This window comes from Panthera pardus, unplaced genomic scaffold, assembly GCF_024362965.1.
Source record: "Panthera pardus isolate Hobbes unplaced genomic scaffold, ASM2436296v1 HiC_scaffold_16, whole genome shotgun sequence".
NCBI lineage: Eukaryota > Metazoa > Chordata > Mammalia > Carnivora > Felidae > Panthera > Panthera pardus.
Window position 1 is genome coordinate 1385002 of NW_026526721.1, and position 15032 is coordinate 1400033.

The 15032-nt window shown below is 65.3% G+C and overlaps 1 protein-coding gene across 2 annotated transcripts; it reads left to right on the forward strand.

Moving 5' to 3' along the window:
• The first annotated feature begins 963 nt into the window (after positions 1-963).
• On the forward strand, positions 964-11364 carry POFUT2 (protein O-fucosyltransferase 2). 2 transcript variants are annotated; one of them, XM_019434700.2, is made up of 9 exons: positions 964-1247; positions 2614-2864; positions 5024-5168; positions 5750-5860; positions 7529-7595; positions 8241-8366; positions 9037-9217; positions 9428-9551; positions 10253-10518. In XM_019434700.2, exons 1-9 carry the CDS (start codon positions 997-999, stop codon positions 10404-10406), a joined length of 1410 nt encoding a protein of 469 aa, XP_019290245.2. In that variant the 5' UTR covers positions 964-996; the 3' UTR covers positions 10407-10518. The 2 variants fall into 2 exon arrangements, with proteins under 2 accessions (XP_019290245.2, XP_053758938.1); XM_053902963.1 differs by having other exon boundaries at positions 1085-1247; positions 5812-5860; positions 10253-11364.
• The last annotated feature ends 3668 nt before the right edge of the window (positions 11365-15032 follow it).

A 15032-nucleotide genomic window follows, 5' to 3' on the forward strand; every position in this document is an offset into this window, starting at 1 on the left:
ACTTCATGCCAGGAACTACAGAGGCTCCAGTTCCCCCACCGGTCCCCCTCGCGCAGGAGCCACCAGGAGTTAAGCACCTGTCACAGCGCGGGGGCTCTGGGCACTTACTCCCGGGGCAGGGGTGGCGGTGCTGGCGAAGGAAGGGGCTGCGGTGAGGGGCGGCGAAGCAAGGCCCCTCGCCCAGGAATGAGGTTCCTGAGGGGACCCCTGCGCTCCACCACCGCAGAGTCTGCTCCTGGGGTGCAGACCTGGGCTGAATAGGGGTCAGGGCACAGGAGCCAATTGTCTGGTGACCGCAAGTCCCGGCTCCCTCATATTCAGCTTCGACCCCATCCCCTCGAATGTGCTGTGCTCTTCAAACACAAAAGGGACACTCTGCAGCCCTTGCACTGTGGTTTTCCACAGTGAGACACCCACCCTGACGGCCTCCACTCCACCCTCTCCCTTTAAGAGACACCTTGTCATCTCGAAAACCGCCCGAGCATCGCCCGCTTTGCGGGTCACCGCGCCTGGCGGGTCTGCGGCTCGGGTGTCGTACCTAGCCAGCCGTGCGGCCCTCGGGTCAGTCTTGCGGCTTGCTCGCCCGAAGGCTGCCCCCCCACCCCCGGTCGCTGATCCGAGGCTGAGACCGCCTGCCAAACCCGGCCTGGGACTGCGCTCCACGCGGCGCGACCCCGCCCACAGGTCCGAAACCTCCCCGGCTTCCACCTCGCAGTGCAGCTGGCGAGGACGTCCGCGCAGCCCCGCCCACAGACTCGACCGGCCCCCAGGTCCTCTGGCCCCGCCCACAAGCCCGGCTCCGTCCGGGCTTCCACCATTCGCGTGGCCCAAGACTACGCGCTCGCGGACGCGAGGCCCCGCCCACAGGTCCTCTGACCCCCGCCCATAGCCCCGCCCCCGCCCCGGTCTCCACTCCACACGGCCCGCAGGCGAGGACGTCAGCGCTCCCGGACGCACCTCCCAGCACCTTCCGTCCGGGAGACTCCCATCCGCGGGATGACGCAAGACGCTCGTGGCGTTGCCAAGGCTTCAGGAGACGCGCTCCGGTGGGACGGGCGTGCGTGCGCTTCCGGGGCGGAGCGCGGCCGCCGGAAGTGTGTGGCCGGTGGGGCCATGGCGGCGCTCGGCGTTGTCTTGCTCCTGCTGCTGGGAGCGGTGTCCTGGCCGCCGGCCTCGGCCTCGGGCGAGGAGTTCTGGCCCGGCCAGTCGGCGGCCGACATCCTGTCGGGGGCGGCGTCCCGCAGACGGTAAAAGCGTGGGACTCCCGTGGCGGGGCACCTGTGGTCGGGGGGCGGAGATCGGGACCGAGGACAGCGGGCCGGTGCTGGGGGGCGCGGGGCGGAGCCTCCAGCGCCCTCACCCCCTCACCCCGTTACCCTCTGACCCTCCCCGGGTTTTCAGCCTCCGTGCGCGAGTCAGGGTTGCCCCGGGCTGCTGGGCCTCCGGAGCCCCGGGAAGGGCTGGCTGTGGGTGAGCCTTAAGGGGCAGGCCCGGGCGCCCCTGTTAGATGATGCGGGTTCTTGCCCTGGGTTGGAGGAGACCCGAGTCAGATGTTCGTAAGAGCTCGGCCTCGTTTATCTGCACGGAATCTTCCAGGCTCCATCCCGTTGGTGGATGTTCCCTAGATAAAAGTCTCAGGGATTAAAAAGACAAGACAAAAAAAACAAGTGTCTGTGCCGTCCAGCAATTACTGAGGGTTTGGACGAAACAGACCGTGCACTGCATGCTGGATGCAGAGGTGGTAAAGGGGTTCCCTCCTCTGTTGGTGGTCTTGGGGAGATCTGGAGGCTCAAGCTGGGCGTTACAACAGTTTCATCGGTAGTAAGGGAAGTTGTGGAAAAACCAGTGCCGAGAAGGGAGAGGTGTTTCGGTAGTGCGGTGGTTCTCGAAGTGTGTCCAGAGAGCCCTGAGGTGTCAGAGCCATTTTGGTAGGAACATCAGGATGTTATTTATCCACCTTTTTAAGTCGTTCTCTCGTGAGTCTACAGTGGGGGTTTTCTTGAGGCCATCTGACCTGTGATAGCTCAACAGGCTGAATGCGGAAGCGGATATGAAAATCCAGTTATCGCTAGACCAAAAAGAGTTCCAAAAATCACATTGTCATTCTTCTCACTAATTCTTTTTGTTTAGAAAAATGTACTTGTTTTTCATTTAAAAACATTAAGAACCACATCATGTAATAGCTTATTATCATGATTTTAAGTGAACGATACATGTGTTTTAAGTTCGTAACTTCTAACACCGGCACGATGAGTAGATGTAACCCACATGAACAACAGTCCTGTGGGGTCTTCAGTAATTGTGAAGAGTGTGAAGGGGTCGGTAGACCAAAACGTCTGGGTACCACTGGAGGACTGATCCTCAGGCTCTGGTTGGCAAGACTGCCGGTCTCCCTGTGAATTACTTGCTGGCCGTTAAAGGCTGCTGAGATGCGCGCTGTTCCTACTCACGGGCTCTAGAAGTAATTTGGTTGTACAGAAAGGGGTTGGCGACAGTGAACTACCAGCCGCTCCGAGTGCCCAGATCCTGCCCCATAGGCATTGGGGGCGCCTCTGGGCTTTGTGTCCAGAAGCCTCAGCGGGGAAGAACCTCGCTCCTGCCCCTCCCTTCTAGGTATCTTCTGTATGACGTCAACCCCCCAGAGGGCTTCAATCTCCGCAGGGACGTCTACATCCGCGTTGCCTCCCTGCTGAAGACGCTGCTGAAGACCGAGGAGTGGGTGCTGGTGCTGCCCCCCTGGGGCCGCCTCTATCACTGGCAGAGCCCGGACATTCACCAGGTCCGGATTCCGTGGTCCGACTTTTTTGATCTTCCGAGTCTGAACAGAAACATCCCCGTGGTTGAGTACGAGCAGTTCATCGCAGGTGAGGCCGCCGAGGTGGTGGTGCAGGAGCACCAGCCAGCCCGCTGTGTGTGGCACGCCCGTTGTGGTGACACTCGCTCTGCGCGGGGGGCCTGCTTCTGTTTCCCGATTCCGCACTCCCGGTGACCTTGGTCTTCCTCTAATTTATCTCGGGAGATAGATCTCCGTGAGCTGTGTGTCCCCTTGTCTCTGAAAGCTGGGGCGGCTGGCGAGCCAGCGGAGGGCACTCAGAGCTGTGGCTTCTGGTCCGGAGGCCAGGCGTGGCCCCAGCAGGCCGTGCTCGTGTGCAGGGAGGGCCCTGTGTCCCCGAGGGGAAGCGAGATGGGGAAGCAGGACGCCACACGGCAGGCAGGCAGGCAGGCAGGCAGGCGTTGACCCTGGGGCCTCCCTGCAGTGCTCGTCATAACGTCTCGTTCCACTTAGTCCTGCTCAGTCTGTTTCATTTTTTTTAAGAGAGAGAAGTTGGGAATATTCTTAGAACGAGAGTATTTACAGCTTAGCATTGCTTTCTTTAGAAGACCTAAGCTTAAAAAGGCACTGCCACGTTTTTGCTGCCACCTTAGTCTGGCAGAGGGAGGCGCAGGCCGTCGTGCGGGTGCGATGGGCTGTGGAGCTCCTGCTGCGTCGGCCCTGGGGCGTACGGCTGCGGCTGGCACGTCTTCGTTTTTCCACTTCTCCCTGCGCGGCAGCCCTGGTCACTTTGGAACGTTCCTGTGTCGGGGTCAGTCCTGGGAGTGCTGCGGCCATGGAACAACATAGGCCGTGTTTTCTGATATCTTTACTCACGGGCAAGAAGCAAACTGAGGCTTGTAAAACGTCTTCTTGGAATGCATCTCTCTCAGAGCCAAGACGAGAGATGCAGCTGGGTGTTTAGTCTGACTCGACTTAGTCTGGGAATCAGCCTCAGCCTTCGTCTGACCCACAGGTCGTGGAGCCTCCCAGAGAAACTGCCCTTCACCTCCACGAAGGGCTGTGGCCTGAGGGTTCCTTGATGGGTGGACACCGGGACAGGGCCGGGCCTCAGCCGCGTGAGAGCGTGCTCAGCGGGGGAGGAGAGTGGGTGTGCAGGGCGGAAGGGCTGCTGCCCTCCGTGCGGCTCCGGAGGCCCCAAGCCTGGAGCCGAAGCAGCGGGGACAGGAAGTTGGAGAGCCCTGAGTGCCGCGGAGCAGGCGGACGGCTTGGCCTCCACCCCGCCCGGCTGGCCTCGACCGGTCCACCCTTTCTCACTGCAGAGGGGGGCAGGGATTGAGGATGTGCACCAGGGCACCGGGCGTCTTAGCCTCTCGGTGTCACCTCCCTTCCCGTCACTGCGGGAGGAGCCCCAGGAGGCCTGGGGCCAGGCCCCGCCAGCAGTGCGGCCCCCGAGCAGAGCGAGGGAAATGTGGAAGAGACGCCAGAATTCCTCTTGATGCGGCTCTCTCGTGACTGGGCTCCATCGGTCCACCCCGGGCACATCTGATGAAGCGCTGTGGGTGTGGCAGGCGTGTCCTGGGTCCGGGTGGGCGCGGTGGGCCGTGGGGAGGTGGGACACAGACTCCTCCCCTCCTGGAGCGCCTGTGGGGCGCGTGGAGGCAGATGAAGAAGTACTTAAGGCACGCGGTGTCCTAGGCGGTGAAGTGTCATGCGGACAAAAAGAGAGTGGGGTGGGGTGGGGTGTGGGGCGGGAGGTGCGATTTGAATGGCGTCACAGGGGTCAAGGGTGAGCCCTGAAGGGGAGCGGTCCAGGCGAGGATGGTCCACGCAGGGACAGCCCATACAGAGGCCGTGGGAAGGGGGCACACCGATGTGCTTGAGGGACAGCAGGGTGGACAGAGTGTGTGGGGCCAGTGGCCGTCGTGAGGACTGGGTTGGGGGGTGCGGCAGAGGAGGGCCGAGCGCTGAGGGCAGGTCCCGCTGCTGTAAGAGGGGCCCCTGGGAGCGGCCAGGGCCTGGACGAGCTCCACTGCCCTGAGGCAGCCCCTTTCACCCACTCTAGGGACCTCGTGCCCTGTTGTCCCTTGTTGTGTGCTGTCTCTGCTTCTGTAAGCTTTCTGCAGCCCTGCAGGGAGAAGGTGGGATTAAGTCAAGTAGTAATTCCCCGTCTGTACCAGCGGCCATCCGACACGTGCCCACACGTGTGCTTCCGGTTCCTGTTCACTGTCCGTCCTTGGCCTCTTCCAGAGTCCGGCGGGCCCTTCATTGACCAAGTGTTCGTCCTGCAAAGCTACGCGGAGGGGTGGAAGGAGGGGACTTGGGAGGAGAAGATTGACGAGCGGCCCTGCATTGACCCGCTGCTCTACGCACAAGACAAGCACGAGTACTACAGGTGCGGCCGCCGGGCCCCCGGCGGGAGGGTCCCCTTCCCCGCCTGGCCTGTGCAGCGGCCCCCATCCCCGGTTACGGGGGTGGGGCCCCGGGCCACCTTGACACAGCTAAGCTGCGTTCAGCGCATTTGAGTGCGGCCGGGGAGATGGCAGTCTGGTCACCCAGACGGAGGCAGCCATCAGAAGACTTCCCCAAGGAGGGCCTGTCTCCTCGGCAGCACCTGTGGGTGAAGCACCGGAATACCCGGGTTCTAGAAACTCGTTGCTGTGGGAGCCCCTCGGAGGGGCACGGCTGTCGTAGGGTTGTTACCGCGGGCCTCTGGCACCGTGAAGCTGCCCCCCACCGCCCCCTTCCCCTGGCAGCCGTCCAGATGGAGCCCCACCGGTCTGCTCAAGTCCGCTGAGATTTATGGTTCTTTATAAGTTTTCACCGGAACGTCACTGCCTGTGATCACGAGCGGGAGGTTTTCACTGCGAGATCGCCGGGTCTGCCTAGATTGAGCCGTACACACGTGCATCTGGGCTTTACTGGTTTCCTGTGTGAAAACCAACGAACGGAGGCACCGGGGATCTTGTTTTCCAGAGGATGGTTTTGGGGTTACGAAGAGACAAGAGCTTTAAACGTCTCCTGTTTGTCCGTTCAAGGCTCGGCTTCAATCATGGCGCCTGTGCTTTTGAGAAACACGTCAGCGAGGTACGTGCCTGCAGGGTCCGCGCGTGGCCGGCCAGTGAATGGGCGAGCGCGTGCGTGGGTGTGCCTGCGTGTGCACTGTGCGTGCTGCGTGTGCACTGTGCGTGCTGCGTGTGCACAGTGTGCACACATATGTGCTGTGTGTGCACAGTGCGTGCATGTGTGTGGGTGCGTGTGTACACGTGTGGTGTGTGTGTGCCTGCATACATGTGTCGCGTGTGCACTGTGCATGTGCACGTGGATGTGTGCTGCGTGTGCGCTGTGCGTGCATGTGTGTGTGCATGTGCACGTGGATGCGTGCTGCACATGCACATATCGTATGCGTGTATGCACGTGTGTGCCTGCACACTGTCCTGCTGGCATCGGAGGCCCTCCTGGCCTGTGCAGGGTCACTGGCGAGGCGGAGCTCGTCCCCACCCTGCACCTGGTCGTCCTTCCACAGCGAGGTGGGGCTGGGGCAGAGGCGGTCGCGCGTCCCCGGGGAGGGCCCGGGTATAGGTTGGCTGTACCCGTGTTCTGGGGGTCTGTGCTGCCAGTACAGCCTCGCATGGGCTTCTCGGCCACTTCACGGTGGGAGCTGATGGGAGGGTCTCCAGTCCCGACGCAGGCGGTGGAGGGGTCTGGCTCTCCTGTCTGAGGCAGGGGTGGAGCTGGGCATCAGCGAGGCGAGGGCGGCATGGCCCGGGGGCTGCAGGCCCGACTGGAAGAGAGCGCTGGCCTTACTCGTTTCCCTACCTCACCTGTCCCGGTGACCGCCCGGTGTGGCTGAAGCAGGGTGAGAACAGGGGCGGGAGGGGAGTGGCAGGCTCGGGAGGTTTTGAGATGGCCCGCTGCAGCCTGGTCCTGGAGGGCTCCCGTCCCGCCTGCGGTCAGGTCTCCCGCGCAGCCTTCTCGGAGCTGGACCTCACGGTGGTCAGAGGAGGGGCCGTGGCCTCCCCGGTGCCCCGTACCACTCAGGACACACGGTTGGGGACCAGGAGAGAGGAGGAGGCTGGTCGCCTTTCCCCAGACTTGTGCCCTGCGTTGTCCAGGCTGGAGTGGACGCGGCCCTTTCTGGAGTGTCCCTTCTGTGTGCTCTGACACTGGGGATTCTTTGATCGCCTCGGGAAGGGGCCGCTCTGTCCCTTGTTGTCCCTCGTGGTGCAAGGAAGGAGTTGAGTGTTCTGTGAAAAAGGTGCTGGTTCGGGGCTTGAAAAGCAGACGTGCTGAGGGGCACCGAGCCCTGTGTCGTTAAAATGATTTTTTTTTCAAACAGGAGTGTGGTCTGACTGACCACACGATTGTGGTGTCTGTCATCACGCGGTTTTGTCGTCCACATGTGGCCAGTTACATAACAGATCTTCCAAAATTACAAAATCGAGCCATTTCAGTGCTCCTGTGTGAGCTGTCTCTGGGGCTCTGTTTTACCAGAACCGCTGACTAGTCCTACTTGCTCGCTTTGTCTGTGGTGTTTCTTTCATCAGTGGTGACAGGGGGGTTGCTGACCCCCAGTGCGGTGGCTGGGACCCAAGAGACCCCTCACGGTGCTCACGGTCTCCCGCAGGAGCGTGTGTGGAGGTCTCCGGCCCAGGCGTGTCCCGGTGGGCTCCCGGCTTCCTTCCCAGACAATCCCTGGAGCAGGCGAATAGAATTGTCTTAAAATTAGACGCTTTTTCTCTTGTTTGGAAACAGGTCAGTGATGCTGGACAGAGCCGAGAACCTTCTGCACGACCACTACGGCGGGAAGGAGTACTGGGACGTGAGTGCCGCCCGCACCTCCCGTGCCGTTGACTGGCCTGTGTGCGTGCTGGGCGCGTGCGCCTCCCTGTCGCCTTGACGCGGCAGGAGCCTGAGGAAGTGGGTTCCACGCCTGCCCTGCTCAGAGGTCTGCCCTGTGTAGACGTAGGCGTAGAGCTCCCGCGGGGAGCCAGGTAGAGGTTAGGCGCCTGTCCGGAGGACCCCGGAGAGACCCCCGCTCCCTGACCCGGGTGCCCCCTGAGCACGTCGTCTCCAAAGCAGAGAGGTGCCTCGTCACAGCCGCCCTCGTGGCTCTCCGCCTCTCGTCGGCACCGTGGTCCCCTGTTAGCTGCGAGGCTGCCGACTCCCTCCGGCCAGCCACGTTCTCTTGACCCGAGCCCCGCCCCCCAGGCAGGGCGCCTGTCCGAGCATCTCCCGTGCCCATGGTGGTGGTCCCGGTCGCTCGCGGTCCGGCCTTTTGCCGGTTGGTGACCCGTCACCGCCAGACCCTCTTAGGAGCCCGTCCCCAGTTGACCTCCGAGAGTGTCGGCTCGGCGTCCCCCTCGGACTCTCGGGCCGGCCTCGGGGTGCGGGTGGGGCTCGGGGCGCCCGCCGGGGGGCCGACGGGGTGGGGCACTCGGCGGGGCGCTGCTCTCTGCACCCGCAGACCCGGCGGAGCATGGTGTTCGCCAAGCACCTGCGGGCCGTGGGGGACGAGTTCCGGAGCAAGTACCTGAACTCCACGGACGAAGCCGACAGGATCCCCTTCGAGGAGGACTGGACCAAGATGAAGGTAGCGTCCCCACGCTCTCTTGCTCGGGGATGTGCGCCAGGAGGGTCCCCTTGTCCCAGCGCCGGCCCGGGGCTCGGTGCCGTTTCCGCCGGAGTTCCTGGAGTTCCGGGAGTGAAACCGGGCGGCGAACACGGACGGGGACGGTCAGCGTTTCCCTCGTGACGCGAGGACAACAGAGAAAGAAAAGGCGAGATTTTTCTGAGAGCGGCCAGACCAGACTCACCAAAAGGGTCACCCTTGTTCTAGAAAGTTTTTTCTGAGGGTGTGGTTTTCACGTAACTCGTTTTCAACAAAGGACACGTGGCTGTTTCAAGCGGGCGTCGTTGCTGAGCATTTCCCGGGAGCGTGTTCGAGTGGCGCTGTCCACGGGGCCGGCCGCGCGTGGAGCGGCATCGTTCCGGCCGCGATCCCTCGGTCGTTACGTGGTGTTTACTGGAAAAGCACCGTAGCGAATAGACCCTTTTCCCTAGTTTTGTACTTTTTTCCAGGGTTTCCTTTACCTTTTTTGTTTCGTTCAGTTAAAGGGTCTGTGGTAGTCACTTCGCGGTCTCGGAGAGACATCTGGCCCGACGCCCGCAGAGCGTGGTGCTGCCACACGGACAACGTGTCCCCTCCGTGTCCCGCGTGCCAGCCGCACGCAGGTCCCTCAGCGGTCCCCGTCCTTTGCCAGGTCAAGCTGGGGTCCTCGCTGGGGGGTCCGTACCTCGCGGTTCACCTGAGGAGGAAAGATTTCATCTGGGGCCACAGAGAGGACGTGCCCAGTCTGGACGGGGCCGTGAAGAAGATCCGCGGCCTCATGAAGACCCACCAGCTGGACAAGGTGTTCGTGGCCACGGACGCCGTCAGGAAGGGTACGTGGCTCCGGCTCCGGCCGCGTCCGCTGCCCCCGGTTGGGCCGCGGCAGACCCGGGCCCGCGCGCGAGCCTCGGCCCGAGCCGGGAGGGCAGCGGCGGCTCCCGCGGCCGGTCCTCCTGCCCGTTTCCGCCGGCCCGTGCGGAGCCGGCGCAGACACGCGTCCGGGAGCCGCGACCCCAGCGCGTCCGCCCTCCTTCGCTCCGCAGAGCACGAGGAGCTGAGGCGGCTGTTGCCCGAGATGGTGAGGTTCGAGCCCACGTGGGAGGAGCTGGAGCTGTACCGCGACGGTGGCGTGGCCATCATCGACCAGTGGATCTGCTCGCACGCCAGGTGCCTCTGCCGGCCGCGCCCGCCGCGCCCCGCGCCCCTCAGCCTCTGGCGGGCGGCCCCCCGTTCCCCGGCCCCGCGCGGAGGGTCGTGCTCCCCGTCCGGTCCTCGCCCGCCGGCTTCCTCCCCGGTCCCGTCGCGGCGCTCTGTCCCGGACCCTCCTGTGCGTCCCTTCACCTCGCGGTCCTGCTCCCCTGGACTCGGTGACCCCCTGGATCACACGTGTCACCGAGGAGCACACACAGGGAGGGCGGGCTCTGTGTCACTGTCCCGAGAGGCAGGCCTGCCCCCGGGGAAGAGCAGGGCTGGGACGCACACGCTCCGCGGGAGGTGGGAAACCGAGAGGAGGTTAGTTTCCGTCTGCAGGACCCTCGGAGCCACCTGGCGTATGCCCCGGTCGGTCCCAACTGTGCCTGCCGGGCTGCGGGCCGGGGCCTCCTCCGTGCTGAGCAGATGGCGTGGGGACGCCTCTCTGCCCTCAGAGGTCCAAGCCCAGCTCTGAGCCCCCACCCCAAGCAGCCAGAATCCTGCAGGGGACTCGAGTCGGCACCCGTGCAGGCCCTGGGGCCTCTCCGCAGCCCCCCCCCCCCCAGCCCCCCCCCCACCCCTCCACTGTGGCCCTTGGGCAACGGTGACTCACGAGGCCGGGCAGGGCTGGGGGCGGTGAGCTCGCTCATGCGGCTCTCGTGACCTCTGGTTCGCAGGTTCTTCATCGGGACCTCGGTCTCCACGTTTTCTTTCCGGATCCACGAGGAGAGAGAGATCCTAGGGCTCGACCCCCGGACGACGTACAACCGGTTCTGTGGGGACCTGGAGGAGGCGTGCGAGCAGCCCACGCACTGGAAGGTCGCCTACTGAGCCGGCACCCCCGTGGACCCCACCTCCTGGACTCGCCTTACACGCGAACTCTCGGGCTCTCTCTGACCACGCGAGTTCCCTCGGGTGGCTCCTGCCCCTGTCCGACCGGCCAGGCTACCAGATAAGCCCTCTTCAGGGTCACGGACGCAGCCCACAGCCACGTGAGCCACGGCGTGTGTCTGCGCTCGGTGTTTCTTCTCGCCGTCGGCTGCCTGTGGCCGGGGGCTTTGGTCGGGCGAGAAACCGGGTCTCCGCCTGCCAGCAAGGCCCTCGTGACGGGAGAAGGTGCCGGGCCTCGTTTCCTGGGTCTGGAGGGACGTCCGGCAGCGAGTGGTACAGATGTGGCGTGCGGGCAGCTCCCGTCCCGGGGGCCGGGGTGGCCGTGCCTTCGGACCTGGCGTGGCGTCGGCCTGCTGGTCCTGTTTTTTTCCGCCCTCTCGCCCACCTGAAGCCACCCACGGGTTGGCGGGAAGTGAACCGCGGCCTTGCGGACCAGGTCTGAGGCCTGTTGTCCCCTGCTCAGAGTGCTGGAAGGTTCCTTGGAAGTCTCCAGCGGTTTGTCGGGTTCTCGCAGAGAGGAGCCCTGGCCGCCTGTGAGCGTGTGAGGGTGGACGCCCCTGGCACAGCCTCGTGGTGGGCGCGGTGGGCCCAGGGACGAGGGGCACCATCGCTGTGGCCTCAGAAGGGCCTTGGGGTCACGCCGCACAGAAACCCTTTCTAGGCCGTCAGCGTGGCCACCACCGCATCCCCTCTGGCCGGGAGCCCCGGGTGACCCACCCAGGCCGTGGTCCAAAGCCCCGGGGCTTCTGGGGCTTCTTCCCGAGCTCCGAAAACCCACCTGAACGCTCGGCAGGGTCCTGCGGTGTCACGGCGGCGTGGGGTCAGGTGATGAAGTATTTATTCTTTTCCCATTTGTACGTTCAAATGCCATTCATAAAATATGTTTTCTAGAAAGGTGGGATTCTGTAAACGGTGCCTTGTTCATAGCCCTGAATTTTTTCTCAGCTGAGAGCTACGCGGAACAGTCCTGACCGTGACTGCCGCTTCTCCGTCTTAAGGGAAGTGCTTTGTCGTGTAGTCTCATTCGGGGACCGCGTGGCCGGGACGGGGAGAGCGTCCTCTCCTATCCGTCCGCTGGACCGGCTGCTGCCTGAGAGCCGCCCGTCAGGCACGGAGGAGGCCGTCCTGGGTCTGTGCTCTCGGGAAGCCCCAGCCCAGGCCACCCCACTTAGGTTCGCGGGGAGGTGAGGGGTCGGCAGGGAGGGAGCACTGCGGGCCGGGCAGCCTGTGCCCCGTGTGCTGGAAAGGCGCCGTGGCAGGTGGGCCCAGGGCGGGGGAGGAGAAGCCGTGGGGAGTCGGGGGGAGTCTCGGGGGGCCCAGAGGTGGGGGAGCGGGGAGTGGCGGTGGGAGCCCCTGGGGGTCTGAGCAAAGGGGTGAACAGGCTAGAGACGGGGGCCCAGGTGAAGCCGTCAGGGAGGGTTCGACTTCAGGGCGTCCCCCCCCGCCCCCCCGCTGGAAGGACCCTGGAGCACTTTCCGGGATGGGGGTCGGGAGTCTCGAGTTGAGGGGTGAGCGGACGACTCAAACCACGGGGCGGGGCCGGGTGGGGGAGCCGGGGGGAGCGTGGGTGGAGGGAGGAGGAAACCTCGGTGGCCCACTCGGGTGGCCTTCGCTCGGTGGGGGGAACGGTGCGGGGCCCACGGAGGCCGCCCGTCGGCAGAGCCACCCCGTCACACCTGGAGCTGCCCAGCCCACCCGCCCCCCGCTCGAGCGCCCGACCGGAGGAGGAGCACGGAGCCACACGCCCGGTGGCCGCCTGGGTGGTGAGCCGTGCGGCAGGCGTGTCTGGGTGCCACTTGGAGGGACGGCCGTGCTGGCGTGGAGACGCGGCGCTTCGGGAAATCCAGGCGGTGCCCCCGAACGGGCAGCTCGGGGCCGGGGCGAGGACGGCCGCTCGCGACTTTCTGACGTGTGCCTCTGTGGCCGTCCCCGCACGGGGGAGCGTGTGGGCAGAGGCGGTCTCGAGACCCTCGGCCTCCCTGCTCCCAAAGGCCGGATGGGCCCCCAGAGCCCCGCGCTTCGGCAGCTAACCTCTCCTTGGGGCTGAAGGTGAAGGAAAACCGGCCTTTCGTTAAACGAGGACCAAGCGTTCGCGTCCCGCGAGCCGGGTGGACGTGTTTTGGGTCCCGGCGGTTTGTGAGCCGTTGGGGGTGCGGGGGGAGGAGCCACCGGCACCGGGAGGGCTCCCAGGTGGGAGGACCCCGGCCGCTGGCACTCACCACGCGGCATGGGAAGCGCCCGCTCGCTCGCGGTCCCGGACGCCCGGCCGCCCCCGACCGTCCCCCACGGGCTGTGCCCCGACACTGGGGGCTCTGCCTCGCGGTCCGGGCTCCGGGCACCAGCTGCTGTGACCACGGTGCCCTCGGGGTGTGCTGGGCGGGACGGGGCTTCCAGCCTCAGAATGGAGACCTGCTTCCAGACCGACGGGACCCCCGCCTGCTCGGGAGGGCGCGGGCCGCCCTCTCTGTGGGTCTCGGTCCCCTTCTTTCCTCCAAGGGAGTCCCAGGCACGCCACCGGCCCCCGCTCCCGCCCACCTTTGTGGGTAGAAACAAGACGGGCACTTTGGCCAGGACCGGGAGGAGGAAGCCTGTGCTCGCGGGCGGTTTTCCAGCAGTGCGTCCCTGGGCCCTGGGGGTCACGGAGGCTTCGGGGACGATGGGGCAGGGACACCCCTGCCGCCCCTCCCCATGCTGGGTGCTGGGCATCTCCTATGCGGAGGGGCACTTGGAGAGGCTGCCACTGGGCCTGGGGGTCTGGGCCGGCGTGGCCTCCAACCCCAGCCTGGAGAACCGGAAGCTTCCGGGCACCACGGAGCACAGAGTGGTCATGCTGCAAGGGTGGGGGACGTGGGGTCCACTCTGAGGCCAAGAGGCAGGCGGCGTGCAGGAGAAGAGGGGCCCGGGGCCCGTGGCGACCCTGGGCCCGCCCCCCACCCTGGCAGGTCTAGAGCTGTAGTCGCTGTGGGCCAGAGATGCTGACTCCCGGAGGCCTCAGGCCTGAGCCCGCGTTCCCGCCCTCCTGACTGGGCACCTGCTGACCCGCCACACTGGACCTGGGGCCTCCGATGCTCTGCCCCTCGGGCAGACTTGAGAGGTGCCCCTTTTTTCATCCCTCCATCCCCCCCGACGCTGCCCCAGCAGGACAGGCTGTCCGTGGAAAGTACCAGAACAGTGTGGGCCAGAATGTGTCTACAAGCTGTCACCACCTCTTCCATTTACAGATGGGGAAACTGAGGCTCAGGGCCAAGTGAACGACCAGGGCTGCTGTGCAAGCAGGAGCCTGACCCGGATTTGGATCCAGGTCTCTCCTCCGGTGGGTCCTGCCTCAGTGGGGGAGGGGAGGGGGTGACCAAGGACCTGAGCGGGGCGTCTCATGTGTCCCACCAGCCGACTGTCCCGAGGGAACCTCGCCCCGCACCCGCTCCCCCCTCCGCCCCGGGCCCCGGGCTCTCGACCTGAGGAGACCCTTGCACCTGAGCTGGGGGCTGTGTCTGCCCAGAGCTGGGCCTGACCCGGAAGAGGACCCCCTCCCCCCCACCAGACGTGGGGAGAAGGGGCCCCTGACCCCAGGGCCCAGCCTCCTGCACGGCTTGCCTCCGTCGGGCAAAGAGTTAACGGTCTGCGTGCCGATGCCCTCCCAGCCAACACGCACCCGGAGGGCTGGCTCTCTCGCTCGTTCTGCTCATCCGGGCGAAGACGGCCTCAGCCCTGCAGGATGGCACCGGGAGCCCGGCCCCCCGTGACGCGCCCCTGCCCCGGCTAAAATCCCGCCGGTGCGCGGGGCCCAATGAAATCAGAAGCTCCCCGGTGGGCAAAGCTGGAGCCGCCGGTCGGGCCTCGTGGGCGCGCCTGGGAAGATCCCCGCGTGGGCATCCCTGTGAACGGGGCTTTCCGGGGCGGCTCTCCGCGGGGGGAGGACGCGCGGCCCCGGGAGGCCTGTGTGGCGTGAGCCGGGCACTTGTGGGGACGGCGACGGGTGACCTGGCCGCAGACGGGGCTCCTTGGCCCCGGCCACCGGCTCCCGGGGAGAGTGTCACCGCACCCCAATGCCGTGCCCCCCCCACCTCACTGTCCCGCTGGTGACGTTGTTCCCTCTCAGATACCCTATTCCGTGTGCCGCATCCCAGCCCGGGCCCCGGCGAAGGGCAGAGCGCGTCCTCCGAGAGCGGCTCGGGGACGCACGCGCCAGACTCCGCCTCGGGTCCCCTGGGCGCACGTCCAGCGTCGGGTCGTGCCGGCCGCTTCTCCGCAGGGCCATAGATGCGTTCTTCGCTTTCTTGTTTCGAGACCCTTGCGGACTCGTGTGCTGTCGTGAGAAATGACGGCGCTCCCTCCCGCCCGTGTCCGCGACAGTGACGCCTCGCGTGGCCCGAGTGCAGGTTGACCTGGTCCACGGACCTGCCCCATTGCTACCAGTGCCACCGGCACTGGCGTGCGTGTGCGTGTGTGTGTGCACGTGGGCCTGTGCGCCTGCCTGTGCTTGCACATGTGTGCTTGTGGATGTGCACGTGCGCCTGTGCACCTGTGTACACGTGTCTCCACAAGTGCGTGCAAGTGTGTGTGCCT

Bases quoted from the DNA above. Each gene is read 5' to 3' on its own strand.
- POFUT2 (XM_019434700.2), top strand. From the start codon at position 997: ATGACGCAAGACGCTCGTGGCGTTGCCAAGGCTTCAGGAGACGCGCTC. The intron at 9,218-9,427 runs GTACGTGGCTCC...TTCGCTCCGCAG, and splicing joins CACGGACGCCGTCAGGAAGG to AGCACGAGGAGCTGAGGCGG. The intron at 9,552-10,252 runs GTGCCTCTGCCG...TCTGGTTCGCAG, and splicing joins TGGATCTGCTCGCACGCCAG to GTTCTTCATCGGGACCTCGG.